Source organism: Barbatula barbatula (assembly GCF_947034865.1).
Source record: "Barbatula barbatula genome assembly, chromosome: 5".
Classification (NCBI taxonomy): domain Eukaryota; kingdom Metazoa; phylum Chordata; class Actinopteri; order Cypriniformes; family Nemacheilidae; genus Barbatula; species Barbatula barbatula.
In genome coordinates, this window is record NC_136769.1 from 14,090,630 (window position 1) to 14,112,335 (window position 21,706).

At 39.9% G+C, this 21,706-nt stretch overlaps 1 protein-coding gene across 1 annotated transcript in view; it reads left to right on the forward strand.

The window, feature by feature from the left end:
- prkcbb (protein kinase C, beta b) overlaps positions 1-21,706 on the forward strand; it is a 90,776-nt gene that overhangs the window by 33,870 nt on the left and 35,200 nt on the right. Inside the window, exons 4-8 of the mRNA XM_079457743.1 lie at positions 5,003-5,114; positions 6,467-6,595; positions 10,237-10,393; positions 10,526-10,660; positions 15,022-15,118. Coding sequence (XP_079313869.1) covers positions 5,003-5,114; positions 6,467-6,595; positions 10,237-10,393; positions 10,526-10,660; positions 15,022-15,118 — 630 coding nt within the window. The remainder of the gene's footprint in view (positions 1-5,002; positions 5,115-6,466; positions 6,596-10,236; positions 10,394-10,525; positions 10,661-15,021; positions 15,119-21,706) is intronic.

Consider the following 21,706-nt stretch of genomic DNA (forward strand, 5'->3'; position numbering starts at 1 on the left):
GCTCTTAGAAGATTGCTTTGGTCATTAAGGGAATTAAATATTGTAAGTGTTTTTTAATGTTAGTAAACCACCTTCAGAAATTTCCACTCCCATCTGCATTTGTATGAAATTGCACTATTAAGCTATTTTTTCTGTTTGTAAATCTGGTCCAAAATGTGTTGTTTTTAACACGGCTGTTTTAGAGTGTACACTAGCCGGGTTTCCAACCAAATTAACTAGAATATCCCATAAAACGTTTGTCAAAATATATTCCAAATCGTACTCTAAGATCCTCTAGTGCTGGTCTTTTAGAATAGCGCACAGTCAATTTTAGGCGATCTGGTGGTACCTCATTTAGTTATTATGCTCCAAACATTTTGAATTGTCTGCAAATGAAGTGAGAGAATCGCTAAGTATTTATGTTTTAAAAAATGTGCCTATGATAACAGTGGTTGTAGCTGTTTAATCCTTGTCATAATTGTTACTTTTTTCATTTACTTATTTTTTTGTTTTATTATTATATACATGTAATTTGTAATTTTTTACTCTTTTTGCAACTGTGAAGCACTTTGAGTTACATTTTATACATGGAAAGTGCTATATGTTATTAAATGTTTATTATAAGCACTGTTTTCATCCAACTAGTCAACCGTCACTTCCTAATGAACTGGCACTAATCAGTATATCATTAAGAAAAGTAAGCCACTGAATATAATAATTTTCATATATAATCATTTATTGCGCAAGCAGACGATTACGAAGCACAATAAATGTGGAGCTTTTGTGGATGCCTGCTGTTTGTTAAACACAGTCGTGACAGTTCTGTGAGACAATTACAGAAATACTTTGACGATGTGCTCAGGTATTTAAGAATGACCATAATAACATGTCAGATGCTGTGCAACAAGATAATTACTCTGGTTAGTCAGGTTGCGACATCTCATAGTGCAGTTACATTACTTTTTTGACATGAAGAATTTATTCGGCAAATGCGTTTCCATCAACCCTTTTTTCGCAAAAAAAGGAAAACCACCGCAGGTGAGAATAAAACCTTTCTGCAAAATAACGTTTTTAATATCAACCTTTATATCAAAACTTCAAAATGCACATAAAACCAGGGTGATGGAAACCCAGCAACTATCACAGTACTAGTTATGTTGATAGTGCAACATTTTTATAACAACTTTAAGAAGCAGAACTGGTGTGTGTAGTTTAGTTTTACTGTGATAATAACTATTTCCTGTGTAACCTTTGCTGTTTCCTGAAGAGTTATTTGGGGTTTTCTCAAACACCTGTGTTTGTCACAGTAGACTGAAAGCTTCACGCATGAGAAGTTATCGCACCACTCCCTCCTGTATCCTCTTCAGAAGCCTAAATGAACTTTGTCACACCCAGAGATGTGTACATAACAGTCAGCAGGACATTTTTAAAACATGTTTATCTCTTTAGTTTAGGTTAGTTTTTTTATTTAGTTTCTTTTTTTTTAGACCGTGGTAAATATTAAATGCCGTTCTGTCCTTGATGTCTCAGTTTTATCCCCTGATTTGTGGTTGGAAGCCATTTTGGCTGTAATGCCCACAGCTAAACAGCTGTATTCTCATCAGTGTATTATCAGAATGGCAAAGCCAACATTGTGAATATTTTGACTTTCATGAGCAGACAGAGTACCCGTCCTCTCAGCTTTCACTTTAATGAAGGCTGAATGATGAACAAAGCGTCTTACAGGATCACATGTGCTTTGAAGAGCGAGGGGCTTGATCAGAGAACCTCACACCTGCAGTCAACACAAACATCCCCATACAACAGGGTTGTGTCAAGTTTTTCTGTCAGTTTCACATACAGCACACAAGCTGCTTGTTGCAGGAAATGCATTTATTATTACGGATGTGTCAGACCCTTTAATCCAAAGCGATTTTCAGTGTAATACAATTTACAAGTGTTTTAGGGGTCGAACCCTTGACCTTTTGCTCTGTTACCACAATTCTCTACTAGTTAAGCTACTGCAGCGGAAAAAAAAACAGAAACTGTAGATGTCTCTAAGATGATATTAGAAAATCAAACGTTTGCTTGTTGGGTATTTTGGCATTGGTAAACATGTTTTGTCATGAATGAGTGTTGTCTGTAGGAAGTGTTTTAGTATGAATCTTTTTCTCAAAGATAATGCTATGATTTTGACACAGCTGGTTTTTCCTCTAAGTGCATCTCTGTTTGGACAGGCACTCTTATGTTCAAATGAATTTCATTTCAGTGTTTGATTGTTTGTGCTCTGCACCCTGTATCCCATCTGTTTAAGTAGACAGTGAATTATAATATAAATAATACAAATAGATTACAGTAGGTCTTTTGTTCTTGTTATGGGTGGATTAGTCTCGTCCTGGAGGGAACAGTGTTACAGGGTGCCATTCGCCTCTGTTTATTCAGATGAGACTATAAAAGCCCCTCACACCTGCACCTACTTTGCATTTGCCATCCCTCATCATAGTCACATGTTCGTATTGTTCTCTGTGCTACAAGAGATTGCTTCTGTAGTGGTGATGGAAACAGTTGTCAAAATGATTATGCAGTGAATATTTGTGCATGTAAAACAGCAAAAACAGCGCTCAAAATGTGTGTAGAATTCAGTAGTTTAATGTTAAACTTAAATAACGGTAAACGGATGCATTTAATAAGCATATTTCATCAGTTCTTCTGCATCTCATCATCGCATTTAATAAAACTTTGTCCAACAACACAAATATCTCTCTCTGAAGTGTCAATCATGACAAGTTCCCTTCGATATAATGCATAAGTGTTAGAAAACCACTACCCACATTTCAGAAGTACATCAATGTTTATAGGCTATGTATTCGTTTTCAAACCATGGGTCGCGAGACTTGAAAAATGGGTCGATGGTTTAAGGAAAAGATGTAAGTTAGCATTTGCCCTATGAATGTTAGGGTTAGCATTAGGTGTGGAGGCGGGCCGGCGCCTCATGCGCACACGCAATATTCCAGCCTCACAAACTTGCCTGTTCATTATCAAAATAAAATTGTTATTGCCACTGTAATTATTACACGTTCTTTTTAATGAAATCTATTTTTTGCAACAGGTCAGCACAAACATTTCCCATTAGTGCTTTGAGGAGCGGGATCTGCCAAATGAGGTGCAGGTGAATTTTGACTCAGATTCCAACGCTCCTCATTGAAACTGCCGGGGGATTCGCTAATCCTAACCCCTCCCTCACACCTAATGTTAGCGGGGAATGGGGGAGTTATAATTTGGCATGTGTCATTTTTTCGGCCTCACCACCGGATCCTACTTGTTCCAACACAAATTAAGCCCTGGTTGTGCGACTGTTTGAGCCTGACTTCATCTCAGACATCTAATTAAAGATGAAGTGAATGTGTGCAGGTAATGTGAAGCCATTCAGTATTGTGGTTTGGACTATATAGCCATACCCCCACACACACACTCTCTCCCTTGCCTCATCCACCTACTCCTTCTCTCCATCATGCCGAGAGCATTATTATCACCACCGCTTCCCTCCACAGTGTGCTCTTGGATGCAAGGGCAGCCTCTTTAAATGGACTCTGACCTTCTCATTCCATATTCTCTTCTACTGTAAGCGTATGTAATACAGTCCTGTGAACGATGTGTGTGGTGCAGAATCTCCGGTGCGTGTGCCTGGGCCAGAAGCCACACTGAAACTGCTCTCTTTTGTGTGCGGGTGTCATCACTGTTATGAGCTCTATTCAGAGGGTGAATATTAAAAGAGATTCTTATGAATAGGGAGCCATGAAAGAGCCCCTGCTTGATATTAATAATGGATATAGAGCTTTGGGGGGAGGCAGCCAGAAAGAGATCTTCAGTGTGCCAGCGTTTCAGTTGACTGGCGGTGCCCTGCTGAACTGGTGCTCTTGTGTTGCTCAGGTGTCAGTGGGGCGGAGCGATGCAGATAAATAGTTGTTATATTTTGGTATTTTCTACATTTTGTTGACATTTGTAACCCCCCACCTGAAAATGCAGTTTTCTACTTAAAATCATCTTACATAATGTGAAAACCATTCTGTGAAAATATAACCTTGATATCTTTGATATTGACCGAGTAAGGCCATGTCAGAGAATGAAATAATAGTGAAATTAAGTGTTGAAATCAAACTTTGATGCTTGTTTTCTCATAATTTGATTGCGAAACTTTAGCCTGGTTTACTACATAGGCAGGGTCACATTTGACACATAGGTTCATAATGTTTATTGATTTGGTCTGAAATTGCACAGAAAATAGTTTATATACCTATAATTTTTTGTACAGTAAATGAAAAGACCACATGTGGTTTTCCATGAAGGTTTTGAGCTATGAACCAAACTTTCATTTATTAAAACAGACAGTTTAACATTATTCAAACTTACCATGACTAAGACAATCTCTTCTTAAACTAAGCACAAGGGTCCCGTAGCTTATCAGGTGGACCATGGCATAAGCAAGCCAAAGATCATGGATTGATTCCCAGTTAACACGCAAACTAGTATTGTATATAGTTTCAGTCACCTTAGATAAGAACATCTTCCAGAAGCGTTTCATGTAAATATTTGAATGTGTGAAGAGCTGGCCAGGTTTGTTTTGCTTGGAGCTAAGTCTATAGGCCTAGAACAGATGGAGATAGTGTATAGTAAATATCAATTTTTTTCTTCTTGCACAGCTGTCATGTACACTATGAAATGCTGATGCTGTGCCAGTCTATTCGGTTTTTATAGACATGGATTTGTTTTGTGCATTCTGATCTTTTCTAATTATTACTTCGTGGTGAATATTGTAAGCTTGAATCACCAACTTCTCTCTGTCACACTTTTGCTTTTAACATACTGTATAAAATACCCGTTTGACATTACCGTAATTTCTCCTGTCTCAAATGTACTTCCTTCAAAACAGTTTTCTCTCTTTGTACAGTAGTGATATTTAACACCTTAATTCCCTATTTGTTTGCCACTGCTTATTTTTGCATACAAAGCTGATGGGTTCCTTTTTTCTGTTTTTTCTCTGAAGGATCCACGAAGTAAGCACAAGTTCAAAGTCCACACGTACTCCAGCCCTACCTTCTGTGACCACTGCGGCTCTCTGCTGTACGGACTCCTCCATCAGGGCATGAGATGTGACCGTGGGTATCCTCTCTTTTAAAGTTTTATTCAGACACACAGAGTTAAACAAACGTTTACATCAAAACGTTTGAGAACCACTGCTATAGCAGACTAAATTTCCTAATAGTGACTTTCACTGGAATGCTTCCAATAGCACCATCCTAAATAAACCCTAGCAAACACCTTCAAAACCATTATGTGGTGCGCAGGGCGGGACGAGAGCCCCTCTCGCATCTCTCACGGAGGAGCAACCCCTAGGAATCAAAATCTAACTATTTAAAACTTCTCACTTTTTATTGTACTGTTCAATAATCATATGTTTCCGATGCTATCAATCTTTGGTAAAATGGACAAACCTGACATCAGAGTGCGAGATATCTCTGCAGTATAATGAATTGCTGATCTTTGTGTATTTTCTATCTCTGATGGCTCAATATACTCCTCACATAACCAACTTGTACAGTATAAAGCTTCATTCACAAAACACCTGCCTGAAAAGAGATTTTCCATCTCACCATAGCCGGCCTCTTATCTAGTGTCCAACACATAAAACATTAAAAATGCTTCACATTCAGCAGCTGTCCGAGCCCCGGGGGCAGAAATGTCCACCTCCACAAAACTAGACTGTTTGGTTAACAATTATTAATTGGCATAACAGCATATTTAACAGTAGAGTGGCTCATTGCATAACATTGTATGACAGACAGACACTCTGACAGGTGTTGTAGAGATGAGGGCTGTTTGCTGTGCTGCTCAGTGTCTTTACCTGAAACCTGACACAAAGTTGTTATGGTTGCAGACTGGCAGAGCTATAATTACCTTTGTTTGGTTTTCAGTGCACGAGTCATCTTCTCCGGAGCCCTCAGCAGTGTTTAGACTGCAGCTCCGGCTCCCGCGCTGCCACACTTCTAACTGAACTGTGGAGAAGTGCGGCCACACATGAGGGATTAGAGTGGGTGTATGTTTGTGTGTGTACAAAAGTGTCTTCGGGAGGTTTGCGTGTATGCTTGTTTCACAGTCTAATAACTTGACTAATGCTCACAAACTGAAGGAAAGAGTCTGACTGTTACAGTAGGTGCTAAGGTAATGACAATGCTCAAATAAGCATATTGTGCAGTCAGTTTTTAATAAGATCATTTTTCTCAATGTAATTAAATAGCAGTATGCCTGCTATGTTTGACTCCATCTTGTAGAAGCATTTTCTGACAACTCGCCACAATGCATTCTGGGATTGCCTTTACAAAATTATTTCAAAGATTTATAAATCATCCTTGCAATGCAGTATTCATGTAAATAATATATACACAGTGTGTGTCTGTGCATGCAATTTGGGGTATAACAACTCTCGTGCTTTCTCTCTTCCTTTATCCAGACTGCATGATGAACATTCATAAGCGCTGCGTTGCCAACGTGCCGAGTCTGTGTGGGACTGACCACACAGAGAGGAGGGGCCGCATCCAAATCACTGCAGAGATCAAGAACAACGTGCTCACCGTCAGCGGTGAGTCACTGCTGCTCACTTGTACACATCCCTGCTGCACACATGTGCATGCAAATAAACACTTCATCGTGGAACTCTCAGTACTACATCCATACCTCTATTACACCCTTGAAGAGGGACAGAAAATGACTAATCTAATAATCTACATGTACGTATTAGGCACACTTTATTTGAGTAGATTAAGTTTAAGGTGCTTGTGGGTTATTTCCTGGTGTCTGATTCCTCCTAGTGGTGAACTAGAAAGCTGGAAATGTCAGGTGCTGCATTTAAAGATGCCGTACTTATGATACTGTAAAATTATGTTAATTTTCATTGAGCACAGGAGAAGATATTTGTGACACATCATTACGCCTTTAACACATAATAACAGTACATAGCAATTTTTCTATTAGCATCACAGCTTCATGTGTCATGGCATGCATAAATGCCAAAGATTAAGTCATCGAGGCATTTTTCCATTTTAAAATGCATCCAAATTTTGAATACTACTACAATTGTATCAAAATACATGTATTGAGTCTTGTTCCTGTAGCTCCACCTGGTAAAACATTTGCAGCACAAAGTTCAAGGGTTTGAATTACCGGGTACAATGGGTTTGTCACCTTTTCCATTAATGCATAAAATGTAGTCGAATGTTAATGAATCTAAAATGTTAATTTTAATAAACCTTGACTGTTACACTTTTCAGATTATGCGTAATGGTTGTCACTGTTAATAATTGTTGCTGAAAAATAATTAATGTTTAAGAGGACCAGATGGTAGAATATTTTCGGTCTTATATGCAAAATCGAAAAGAACACTATTGGGAGGAAACATTTTATTTCCTGGAATATAGAAAAACAGAAGACCTCTGATGTCTAAGCGGAGCATGTAGACGGTGATGGAGTGAAATGGTGCTTATTCTAGGATTACTCAAACGTGTATTACATTACATGTCTCTATGACAACACATAGTTAGTCTTCCTGTCTCTCCTTGGCATCAGCACAGACAGGTCTCCAAAACACAATCATCCTCGGTTTAATACATCAGCCACATCTTATGTTATGCCAGAACTTATGCCAGAACAGATCAAGAGTGGTGATCGTTAGAGTGTCCAGCAGAGGGCGTTATTTTTATTCTTTTCATAAAGCTGCAACTCACCAGTGAAGCAAATCCTGCGGTCACTAGGAACTATTACATTATACATAGGTTGCATAATTATTTATTTTTAATTAAATTTGATTTGGATTAGGCTAAATAAGTATAGGGTTTTGATTTTAATTCTCTGTAAATCCGCATTTATTATTATTATAGTTTAATTTAATTTACTATTTGGTAAACTATTAAAGGGTGGAGTTTCTTTATACTGTATGGTAAACAAGTGCTAGGTTGTAATTGATACTCGGAAAAATTTAATCCATTTTGTCCTGTTCAAAATTCGATAACTCAATAAAATGATATTTCGTATACAAACCAACAGAGAAAATGATTTCAAGCACAGTTCATGGCTTTAGTGAGTTAACCCTTAATGAGTGAAGCAGTAGGTATGTGTATTTCATGTGATTTTATTCTGGACACGCTGCTCCACATTCAGCCGTTCATCCTTTTCTCATTCTCAGTACTGGGATGTTTTTTTCAAGAGCCTCTACTCACACAGAATGTCCCATAGAATGAAATAACAGTCTCGCTAGCAGCTAATGAGCTGAGGCACAGTTTGTGCCAGCAGCCCTGAACGTAAAATACATTTTCAATCCATCACGCTGTCCTTTATAATTTAATGTCACGCAACAGCAGTGCAGATGTGCTGAGTGTTCGATAAGATGAATGAGGGCATCTCCTTATGTGCACCTCAGAGTCCTGTCACTTAAAGTTAATGAATTGACCAATAATATCTGCGGCTCTTCTCCTGAATGGTTGTTTCTACCTGAATTTTTGACCACAGGAGCGCATACATGTTCAGTACTTTGTTTAAGATTGACGTATTTCAACCGTAAAACCAGTCAGGTCTCTAGTAGAGCAGTCACATAATATGTCTATATTACGAGCTACTCCCACAATGGGGTGTGTTTGATACCGATCACGCTCCGTACCATTTCCTGTACATACGCTATACATAAGGCTCATTTAAAGAAATAGTTTGTGATAAACTTTTCCTTTATGTGACACGTAATTTGCATCAAAGCAGTAAATTACCTGAAAATGAAAAAACTCTCAAAGTTTACTCACCTTCTTGGCATTCTAGATAAATGTGACTTGCTTTCCTAAGCTGAACACAAACGAAAGCATGATAATTATGTTACCATATATGAATTTCTCACATTTATTGCTTTGTTTTGCTAAATAGGCTTTAAATAAATACATTTTCATGTGAACTCCTTATGGCAATTCTCAAGTATCAGATCGTCTAGCATGGGCATTTTAAGTCTATTTTGCGTTTTGAACAAGGCATTCTCAAAAAAGGCCCAAAATGCTTATTTAGTGTAAATTACCTCCTGGCACTCAGTTGCAGTGCCGCATTTCACCCAGAGAGGGCAGTGCAGCTTCAATATTTGCAGAAACCCACATGAATCCCATTACCACAGCCTTTAACATCTTAAACTGTGAGGATGATCAACTGTGCTATGTTAATGAGATCAGTATTTTTTAAATCAGTCTGTTAACATCGTAATTAGAATATCCTACATCTCTCAAATTACGTGTGAGCCACAAAACCGAGTGTGTCCGTGGGTAAAAGCATTTGATATCGTCATGCAAATAATCTTGCATGGTCAGTGATCTGGCTTTCTTAATTGCTTTGTGTGGAGGGGTTTGCGAACGAACATGTTGTGCATAACATTTATTAGCTGCTGAAATAAATCATGCTTTGTGAGCACAGCAGTTCACGCAAAATTCGGTGTCGCTCACTTTGTGCCGCAGTACGCTGCTGTCTTAATGAACAGCTAAGCCTACCTTCACACACCCCTCATTATGGAAATTACACTAGCCACAAATCTCAGGACCACAGCAGCCTCCTTGCATTAATTGTTGCGCTGGTCAAGTGCTGAGGTCAACCCCAATTACTGGGATACTCGGTGTGCATTCAAAGCCCCGCATGATCACCAATGTGTTCATCTCTAAAGCCTTTACTAAAAGCCTGCAAAATTATTTGCTTATTCAAAATCCTTGACTTGTTATTCTCTGAAACAAAATATTTGGACAGCCTTGAACCTCAAAGATTAAAGCAAAATATTAAGACATTATTCAAGAGACACTTTGAGCGCTTTTCCACCGTCGTGCGGAAGCGGTTACAGTTACTGTATGGTTCCACGTGAGCTTGGTTTGACAAGACACAGATTTTTTATCGTGCTAATGAAAGCGCGTTATGGAGGCGTTTAGCTCAGTCTCTTGTTTTACCAAGGCAGCGCATGGCACTTTTGTGTTTACATTCCCAAATTGCCATTATCAGCCCTGCGGTGGAAATTGAAACCATTTACATACCAGGTGGAAAAGATCGGCACGGAGTGGAATGAATCAGCAACGAAAATGATTCGCTGCAATGGTGGAAAAGTGTTCTCTTTCTCTAACATTGTGTACATGTGTTTTGTTTGTCATAACCTTTCACAAACCTCACTTTTTTCAACTTTATCCTTACTGTACATTTCTGTTCATATTTCCATTGTAGTTAAAGAGGCAAAGAACCTGGTACCCATGGACCCCAATGGTCTGTCTGATCCCTATGTAAAACTAAAACTCATCCCTGACCCCAAGAGTGAGAGCAAACAGAAGACCAAGACCATCAAATGCTGTCTGAATCCCACGTGGAATGAGACCTTCACATTGTAAGGACGTTTTCTGTCTGTTCCAGAGCCTCGGCCCACCCACGTTTTTCAATGTTTGTCTGGTAGATGGAGAATCAAATTGTTGCTTTCTTTGTCTCTGTCCTCCTCCCTCAATCGCTTTTTGTCTTACAGTAATCTGAAGGAGTCTGACAAAGACCGCAGACTGTCTGTGGAGATCTGGGACTGGGATTTGACCAGCCGGAATGACTTCATGGGCTCTCTGTCTTTTGGCATCTCTGAGCTTCTGAAGCAAGGAGTGGATGGATGGTGAGCAGGCCTGCAGTTTTTTTAATGTTGAATGTAAATTCATGTTTTAATTCCATTCAGATGTTTACACAGATTTTATGTAAAATCAGCTTTCTGTTGTATGAGATGAGCATCTTTGAGACCCAAACAGACAAGCTCTTAAAAACTAAAACATGCTAACACATTCATTTAATTTCTGACAGATCAAACGTTTCAATTAAAGTTGTTTTCAAAATGAATGACCAAATAACAATGAAGAAGCAGCAAATAAGAGCCCAGATGGAAACTTCTTCAATACGGTTTAAAAAGCATCACAGGGTAAGACCTAAAGATGCTGGTTGGAAAAAGTTAATTTTTCTGATGAGTTTATCATTATTATAAAATTTTGGAAAAAATATATAAATTATATGAGCTTGTGACCCTTAATTAACTGTAGGAACAGAATTGTGTTTTGTATTCTATTTTAAATGTTACATTTACCTAATATTTACACCCAAGTTGCACTAGAGCTGTTATTGCCAAAATAACATGCACAGACACACACTGTGTATATATTATTTACATGAATACTGCATTGTAAGGATGATTAAAAGTGATTTTCAGGCCATTAGTCAACAAGTGCTCTGTGTGATGATAACAGTGCACCTTTAACTTAACCCAGCTGAGTGGTCACTAGAAACCGTTTGGCTTACAGATCATTATATGTTTCAAGTCAAGTTCTTTTCAATTAGGATGAGACCAAGAATAGTGACGACAGAGTAAGTTGTTTACTTGGTCCCATTAATAACAGTAATTAATCTCATTCAGACTGATCTGCGGACCTGTTGTGAATGATAAACAGACATTTTCATGGGCTGGTGCTGGTGTCGCTGTTGGGCGATGTTACTTGAGAAAAATGAGTTGTTTACATAAAATGTCATCTCATATTTCATTATATTTAGTTTGTTTTGTATTTTGTGGACATTTATAATCACAAGCACGAAACACCTCCCTAGTTTTTCTTGTCAGCTTAACTGCCCTGCACATGACACAGGAACACTCCTCGAGTCGTGTCGTCTGGATTTGAAGACTCTTGCTCTTTCAGAAGTCTTCAGGCTGTCTGCAGTAGGGCTCTTCATGTAAGAGCACTCCACTCTTGTTTTCTGCTCACACACTCTCACGTCCCACAGCATAATTCTTCCGTATTTTTTGCATCTGTACGAGCCCACTGTGATAACCCAAGTGTGTTGTAATGAGCAGGTGAAGTGACAGATCCAGCAGTGTTACAGTTTCAATGTGAAAGGTCACATCCACCATCACTCAAGAACTCTGGAATTCAAAAGAAAGCAATTTTCTCTTGGTTTCCTTTTTCCTCATTTTACATCTATTTTTCACATATACCTGAGAAACATACCTCATGTGATCTTCTCAGTGTATTTAGACTAAAGAAACATTTTAGAGCCCTGTGGACAGTGTTAAAGACAGAGTCCAACTGTGCTTCAGTTGATTCGAGTTTTAGTCCTGGCTCCTGTCCCTCTCCTGGTCCACTTAATAAAGGCGACTCAGAAATATGACTTAAAAAATAATCAAGTATTCTTAAACATTTGAGATGATCTTACGAGCTTCCCAGTGTGGCGGAGGAGTGTTAGATTGAAGGGGAGAGGTTTCATCTCTAAGTGACTACATCACTTATTAAAGTGCGACGTACTGTACGGAAGAATCTAAGATCAGTGCTTCTTGAAGTGAAGAAAGGAATGAGCTGTTATGAAAAAGGTGAGATCTGGAGTTTGTGTATGTGTGGTAATCAAACTATGGTTTTATTATTACGATATGGTATTAGAATTACGATATCCAATGTTTCACATCACCCTTATCGTCAGCAAAAAAAGATGTTTGAGGCGACGATATTATCGCAATTATCTATCGGCTTGTTTTCTTGAAAAATTATAATTGGGTTATTTTATAAAAAAAATTAGTTTTTAGTCCATTTAATCAAGGGATGCTGAAAGAAAGAGAGTTAGCAGTACAGTTGCTTTTGATAGCATATATATATATGCATAAATATATATATAATTGATATTGGTATATGTGTAAGGTTAAAGAGATATCAATAGCCGTGGTTTTTAATATAATGGTTATTGTCAATATCGCTGTGGCGAGCAGGGGGAGACGAGAGCCGTGAGGGAACAGCACGATCAGTCACGTCAGCTGCGCGTGCACCGGTCTCACATCCCTTATGGAGGAGCTCAGGAAGCATAAAAGGAGGAGCGACAAGTGCGAAGGGCGAGAAAGGACCAGGCGTGGAATTTACGTTATGTTTTATTATGTTTGTGTGGCCGGAAGTCGACCGCGAGGGAGATGTTGGCATTTTACTTTTATTTTGTTGTTGTTTATCTTAATCAAAGTTTGGTTTTAAAAGAAGTTCAGTTAGTTATTAAAGGTTTGGTTACCTCGCCGGTTCCCGCCTCCTTGCTTCCATTGAACCTTATTACAATGGTCACACCTCTATATTTTTTACGATTACTTTCAAGTGATTTGCAGCATAGTGTGAAAACCACTTAATTTGTAGAATAGATATTTGTAGACTAATACCAAATATATACCAACTATAAAGCTGATAATGCAGGAAAGAGTGGTTGATTTGGAAAGTTGCTAACTTTAGCCTGCTAGCACTGAAACCCTCTATAATACCACCCTCTATGCCAGGGGTGTCCAAAGTCGGTCCTGGAGGGCCGGTGTCCTGCAGAGTTTAGCTCTAACTTGGCTCAACAACCTGTCTTGAAGTTTCTAGTCTGCCTACCGAGACCTTGATTAGCTGGTTCAGGTGTGTTTGATTAGGGTTGAAGCTAAACTTTGCAGGACACCGGCCCTCCAGGACCGACTTTGGACAGCCCTGCTCTATGCGATTCACCATCCAAAGCCACACCTCCTCCAAACACATGAATGTATTTCGTAAATCCACGAAACGGATGAGAAACAAACTCAATTAAATTATCCTCGAAGAATGGACATACCTGTCCGGAAGAAAGTGAGCAACCATGGTATCGTCTTTCAGACCCTTTGCCTGCCGGAACTGTCTCCATCGCGTAAAAGCTGAACCGATGTTAATTTGAGTTTTCCCCTTTCGTGAAGTTTTCGTCACTGCTTTTTCAAAAAAGGACTTTTGTTTTGTAGATTTACTTGTTGTCGGTTCCGCAGGAAAGTTAGATTGTTGCTGATTGTCCACCTTTTTCCCTACATTGTTTTTTCCTTAAATAGTTTCTTGGTCCCATGCCTTTCTCAGATGTTATGTAATTATAAAAATATTATTTGATCTTTAAACTTCTAGATTGCTATCAGGATGTAAAGAGAATTCCAACCAACATTCCAAAAAGATTTTATGGATAGGATCACCCACCCTGCCTTTAATGGCTCATGTATATTTATTAAAAGAACCAAAATGTAGAAGATTTTCTAGTAACATCAGCATGACTTAATTCATATTCAGAATAAACCCTACGGTGACATCACAGCTGACTCCTTCCTGCACCTACCCATCCCAACTCATTTTGCTATTGCTGTTTTGTAAATGGTGTTCAAATTCTGTGCCTAAAGACTCTGTGCTGCGCTGGTGATAAGGGCCAACAACACACACCACTTAGCACCTTTCTCACTACACGAGCAACACACACACACACCATATGCCGTCTCACTGGAATGAAGGGTGCCCTTCTCTGTAAACTTAAGGTGGAATGCAATTCTATGAGGATGCTCACACAAAAAAGCCTCTGGAGGTCCAGATGTGGAAGAAGGATGTGTAAGGGAAGAGCACTGCAGCCATGACTCATCGCCAGTCTTACACACACACACACACACCCTCAGACTACAGGCAAATTGAAAACAGGGCCTTCTTTCACTTCAGAAGCCGTAGAGGAGGTGAAAATCCTGCGTTTCGGCATTCCAGGTGCTTTCAGTGGCTGGTATGTTGCTTTTTGAGAGCTTTGGTCTCGGAGGTGGTCATCTCATATAGTCAGACAGCAAGGCGATTTTGCTATCTGGATGCACAGATGTTAGAAGGGCTAAAACGATGCGAGGTATCACGTTGTCCCTCAAACGCTTGAAAGCTGTTTGAGGGCAACTCCAACTGCTTGGATCCGTTTCCACGCAAGATCATAGCGAAGGTCAATCATGGTGAGAGGGAACTGTAAGCATCTGAATGGTTTAAAATGAGCTAATGAGGTCATTCACACAACATGTAGTTTCAGGAAAGCACGCAAGCAGAGTATGGTTCCTATTGGGGCCAGATGGAGCTGTTATCAGAGGGGGATTTTTAGTGCCTGTGGTACTGTCTGAACCATATGTGATGCTGCCGAAATACTTACTCATTTAATTCTCCTTTATTTCACACCCATACGTACATGCAGGTTTAAGCTGCTCAGTCAGGAGGAGGGCGAGTACTTTAACGTTCCTGTTCCACCTGAGGGAGAGGAAGGCAATGAGGAATTCCGACAGAAGTTTGAGGTGAGTCAGTGTTTAACTGTGTTTTTATTTACATGAGTATGAATATGAGTGAGGCTTTTATTTAGTGCTTCATAGAGTATTGCTGTACACCCAAAGTGCTTTACAATAATATGAGGGGGTCTCTCCTCAATCACCACCAGTGTGCAGCATCCACCACCAGTGTGAAGCATTCACCTGGATGATGCAACGGCAGCCACAGCACAATGGCGCCAATGTGCTCAACACACACCAGCTATAGGTGGAGAGGCGAGAGATATATAGAGCTAATTCAGAGTGTGGGAATTATTAGGAGGCCATGATTGAAAAGGGCTCCTACTCTAGCCATGGCATTCTTAATGACCACAAGGAGTCAGGACCTCAGTTTAACGTCTCATCTGAAAGGCAGTGCTTTTTTACAGTATTGTGTCCCCATCACTATCCTGGGGCATTAAGACCCAGACACGCCACAGAGTGAGTACCTACAATAGCTGAAGATTTTAAAAAAGTTGAAATTCGAGGTGGTACAACACACAAGGCACATCACATGAGCTTTGATGAGAAACATGATGCATTTGCGTTTGTGGTGTGAGATTGTATGTATATACAGGTATATTGTTTTAATATTTCAAAGGTAAAACAGTAAAATATTTGATAACACTTTACAATAAGGTTTAAGGTCTTCAAATAAGTTAATGCATTAGTCAACATGAACTAACAGTGAACAATACTGCTAAAGCATTTATTAAACTTATTTCATGTTAATTTGAGCCTTTTCTGCTACATTTTCATAATCAAAAGTTGAAACTGTTTACATTAGTTAATGTACTATGAACAAACATGAACAATTATATCGGCATTAATGTGATGAAAATTCTGTCATCTTTTACTCACCACTTTCAAACCTGTATGATTTTCTATCTTCTTCAGAACACAAAAGAAGAAATGTTAAGGAATAGCGTTACCAATTCACTTCTATTGTATGGGCATAAAACCAATACAAATCAATGGGTACCGCCAGTTGTACTTCTTCAAAATATCTTCTTTTGTATATTTTCTAATGATGAGTGTGAGTAAATGATGACAGAATTTTTACTTTTGGTTGAACTACACAAAAATGTTGAAATGCTTAAAAACTATTGCTTATTGTTAGTTATGTAAGCTAATGCATTTGCGTCTGCCAACAAATACAACCTTATTGTCATGTGTTACCCAAGATTTTATTTAGAATGACACGCACAATTATTGTGCACAAATTGACCAGGAATTTGCATTAGAAAGTTAATAGGGTCAGTGGTGAGAGAGCATGCAGGACAAAGATAAGACAGAGAAACAGGTCTTTGTGCATGAAGCATATATCACTCACTGTCAAATCTGGCATAAATAACACAGTGCCAAATCCCAGCATCCTCACAAAGTAATCACACTCATGTCAACCTGCATTCTGCTCTGCACTTACCAGTGTGAATACAGAATAGAGCTGACTGACAGGTACCGGCCCGCAGCCTCTTATCCACTGGCTTTTTCCCTACTGATTGATTGAGGCACATTTAAAGCCCCCATCCTTCTCTTCTGTGTCTACGAGTGTGTTTAGTAGTTCACACATGTTTCACACTAAATTGATATTTGCAGTGTCCTGACATTCAGTTTGTGCTTGTTGGTCTGTATATCTTATTTGTGTAGAATGTGATTGTGTGCACAATTTGTGCATGGGAAGTCACTACTCGAGTTTACTTAAAATGTTCATTTTCAAAATAAATCCAAATGTCTGAGTGCACACCAAGGCCAAGTTTTCCCCAGCGTCACACACTTTGTGTGTGCGGTAGTGTTTCATCATGCAAAGCTTGTGCAGGTCTTTGCATAATTCAAATGGTCCCGCGTGCTGACCCAACTGTGGGCCCAGAGCAGTTATGAACACCCCGATGTGAGGCTTAGCACTACTCGGACTGCCGTATACGCGCGCGCACGCGTGTGTGTGTTAGGGAGTTTGCTCCGCTAGTGTGATGCATAATGCAAAACGTGAGAAATGGTCAATCTGTAGCTCATCTGATGAGCTGCCATTTCACAACAAAAAGGAAAACTCCTTAACTTATCTGTTTACTTTTGTTTTCTTTCATTTTCCTTTTACTCTCTCTCCCTTTCTCTCTGAAATGGTGATACACATTGACTCATTCTCTCAAAGATTAGCATCACAGCTGGTGTTTCTCTCAGATCGGTGTTGTTCTGTTGTTGTTGCTGGCTAAAGATGAATGACCTGCATTCCCAGCATGCTTTGAGAGGATGTAATGGAAACAATATTTAGGCTTTATTCGAAAGTACCAGGGTGGGGGTAGCAAGTAAAAGCTGTGATCTGGTTCATTTCACTCACTCTCACTCTCTCTCTCTCACTCACTCACTCTCACTCTCACTCTCTCTCTCTCTCTCTCTCTCTCTCTCTCTCTCTCTCTCTCTCTCTCTCTCTCTCTCTCTCTCTCTCTCTCTCTCTCTGGGAGGTTGGGGTCAGGGCAGGTCTCTTTTAGAAGACAGAGGGGGCAGGTGAAGGACTGGCTTGGTGTTGTACATATCGAGCCCATTGGGGCTGGTTCTGCCAGCACTGGTCCGTCTCACGCACGCACACACAGACAAAGACAGGGAGTGACTGGCAGGCCTCCCGCAGGATGCGTGTCAGTATCAGGTCCGTTCTCTCGTGTTCATCCGCTCTAGGGCCAGAACACCCACATCACACAACGCTCAGAGCTGTACCCTCACTTCAACTTTTGTTCCTATGTCGTGAGCTGCAGCCAGATTTGGCTCAGCATGAAAACAGAGATGGGGAAATGACTCATTGTCTCGCACCCATTTTGGATAAGCTCGTTTTTTTCATACAGATACACGCATGTTCTTATGGACTCGAGTTGCTCAAGGGCCAATGACATGACTCTTATTTTTAGTATGACCTTTTATATCATGACAAGGTTCGTTTTCAAATGTCAAATTTTATAACCAAATGGGATAACGTAGTAAGTGCAACTGTGTTATATGTTGTTTAATATAAGTGTTCCTCGACTTATATTTACCACTATGAAGAAATTAATTCCACAACTTCTCTCTCCTTTTCTTCATTTTTTCTTTCTCTCCCTCGCTCCACCCTCCACACTGCTGTGCAGAAATGACGGTATTTGTGTGCAGTGAGGCGCGTTGAATGCGATGCATTCAGCTCAGTGGAAATCTACCCACATTAGCATTTGTCTCTTTTCCCTTTTATTCACCACCCAATTCTCTCTCTCTCTCTCTCCCTCTCTCTCTCTCACATCAATCCTGTCCGTTCTGGATCAGACAAATAAAAGTTGCCACTGGGTCGGACAGAACGTGTAATGCTGTGTGTATCCGTGTGGGTGCCAGGCAGAAGTCTGAGATGTTTGTCTTTTACAAAAGAAACACTGTCTCAGCGGCGTGATGAGGATCTCAGCTGGATACGGAGCTAATCGCTTGCTCACGCCTCACGATCGATTTTAGAGGAGGTGGCGGAGAGCGTCTTGCGCGCGTGCTTGACTAAGAATGTGTGTGTGTAAGGAGAGATCAATGCTGCCACTCAGCTTGTGGTTTTGATGGGGAGGGACAGCGTCTCGGATGGGTTTTCCCCCTGGAGGCCGCATCTCCTTGCCCACAAAGCTACAGACCCACAACCTTCAGAGACAGAGAGGAATGGGATAGTTGATTGCGACTTGGGAAAGAGCAAGTCATGTATATATTGAGAGATGTGGGAATGAGGCCAAGGTCTGGGCAGCGGACTCGACCTGGCCGTGTGTTTTTCTGCAGGGACAGTGTGGCATCCGAACAGTAGGGAGTGGGTTAATGGAATTCTATACTAGACTGAGGCGCAAGCCAGCCTCACAATATGGCAGCAGTTTTGAAATTAAAATTGAATGTACTCCAGGAGGCAGAGAGAGAGGGCAGCTAAACAGGAGTGTGTGGGATGGGCCGAGGGAGAGAAGGCAAGCCTACACATTCATTCTGGTGGGAAATAACAGTGGGATCGTGGGAAAAGAGAGAGAGACGTGCAGAAAATCATTTGGAGTGATTTTGAGTCCAAATTAAAATCAACTCGCTGTTTTTTCTTAATTACAGTCACCCCTTATGCATATTACAGCATGTCAGCGTCGTGTTTGAGTTGAATCCATGAAAATGGCTGTTACTGTAGAAATTAAGAAAGAAATAAAGGAGGTTTTTCAGAGACATGGACTGGAAATGAAAGCGGATGTAATCTCATATTAATCTGTACCTATAGAGTAGTATTGCATACTTCATATCTTCAAAGAGTATTTAGCTTGATCACATTTATAAAAGACAGATACAGCTGTACGATAATTTCCGAAAACAGTCAAGCTCCTGGAGGCATGCAGGGGGCACTTACTAAGGCACAAGCACTTACATCATCGCATTATCCCTGCATAACTGTTGATTCACAATAAGTTTGTGTTGTTTACAATATGCACGTACACACCGATTGCCAACGAAACACAGACATTTGACTCAGTGTCACTTACCACGTGCGGTTCATGTCCGGCATCTTTTAGCACTGGAGAAGCTCCATCTATCAGTTTCAAACAATCTGCAAATCCAGCGTTATATCTACCGAATATACAACATTAATCACTGAAATGCCATGAATGAACAAACACAGCTGAATTTCCATAACCAGAATGAAGCACATTGATGAGCGTGTTCTTTCTCTCGCTCTCGCTGGTTGACATGTGCGTATGCTTTTCCTGGAGAATTGTCCAATAAGGGACTAAGAACCCTTGTTGCGTAACGGAAATTCAAGTGGAAAAACCTTTCCGAAACCTACAAACCCTGGCAGTGTATCGAGCACAGAAATACTACGTCATACATCCAACTCGTTTGTTTTAAGATTTATTTTGCAGTTTCTGCCTTTATTTGTTCAGTAACAGTGAGAGGACAGGAAACAAAGTGGGTGAGAGAGGGGGTAGGATCCGGAAAGGACCACGATCGGGACTCTCGTTTTTTGACAAGTTGACCATGTTAAACATGAGAAGCCAGAGGTGTGAACAAGTTTAACAGTGTAAAGAAGTCAGAATGCATGAAATCGAATGTTACCCACCCCCTTATAAATTAGGGGTATATGATATTAAAAGCCTCAATTATCGATAGTGTGTTTATTTACACTCATTTAGAACACTTATTTCAAACCTGTATGACATTGATGTATTCTCTCCAGAACACAAAAGAAGATATTTTGAAGAATGTTGGTAACCAAACAACGTCGGTACCTATTCACTTCTATTGTATTGACTCAAAACCAGTGCAAGTGAATGGGTCCCGCCGGTGTTTAGTTGCCAGTTCTTGAAAATATCTTCTTTTGTGTTCTTCTTTAGATAGTTATACAGGTTTGAAATGACAAGCAGGTAAGTAAATGATGACAGAATTCAAATTTTTGGGTGAGCTATCCCTTTAAGTAACAATGAGACCTCAAACCCTCTCCCTGCTTAAACTTATATTTTCAAGTGTGATTTATTGACCAAATATAAACAAAATCAAAGACGAATTTGTATAATATCATCATTCATTTATAAATATGTAAATGTAATTATTTGTTTAATTTACAGAGACAGATATGCAGATTAGAAATATACATTTTTTCAGTGTGTGTTTGCAGTGCAAAAGAAGCAACGTAAATGAAAAATTGTGACCCTCTGTTCTGTAGTTCATGTGTCAGGCAGATTGCCGCGCAAACGTGTTGTGAATGAGAAAAGGTTTTAGTGCGTCTGTGTGAGGATCTGTGTGTATGTGTGTGTGTGACCTGTTGCTAGATTGCTGTAGGTGTGATTGGCTCACAGCTGTAGATAATGGATCAGTTCTCAGTGGACTGTGAAGGAGAAGGTTGGTGAACAAGGAAATCGGCAGTACGCTTCACCTCGGCCTGAAGCCGACGGGCCTAATGACTGTGGCCTGAGACACACACACACATAACACAGAAGAAACCACAGACAGTCATTTACCCAGACTGTCTGTTATATAGTAGCAAGCCAGCTTGGGCAGTAAGATCCATGCCAGAAACAAAACGTTCAGCACCCTGGGAGAGTAAGCCTCACACTCACTGTCACAGTTTAACATACACACACCCACTTTCTCTGTGTCTAACAGACACTTTAGAGCTGTTTTACAAATGCTGCCAAAGACAGATTTGGACATCTCTTTTTGCATTACAGATGCACGGCGTTTCGCACACATACTGTACTTCAAACACAATAGCGAAAAATCGCTTCATTGGCAGACTGTTTGACAGGTTTACCAGTGTTTGCTGAATCATGTGTTTGACAAATTCAGGAGGGAGTTGATGAATAGACATACATACGAAATTTAGTAACATCAACAAAGAAAAACAAACCAACAAACAAGCTGTGTCAGTCATGTCAAACTGACTTATTATTTTGTGGTTGTGTGTATGTATGTAAGGTTTTGCTTGCTCCTTGTGGTGCTTAATGTGCTCACATTGGGGACCAGACGCACAGGAAATCCTACTAAACAAATTAAATGATGTTTGCATGAAGATGTAAAAGAGCAGAATGGTTTATGTGAGATTTATGGGATAAAACTATACCTTGTTCTGTA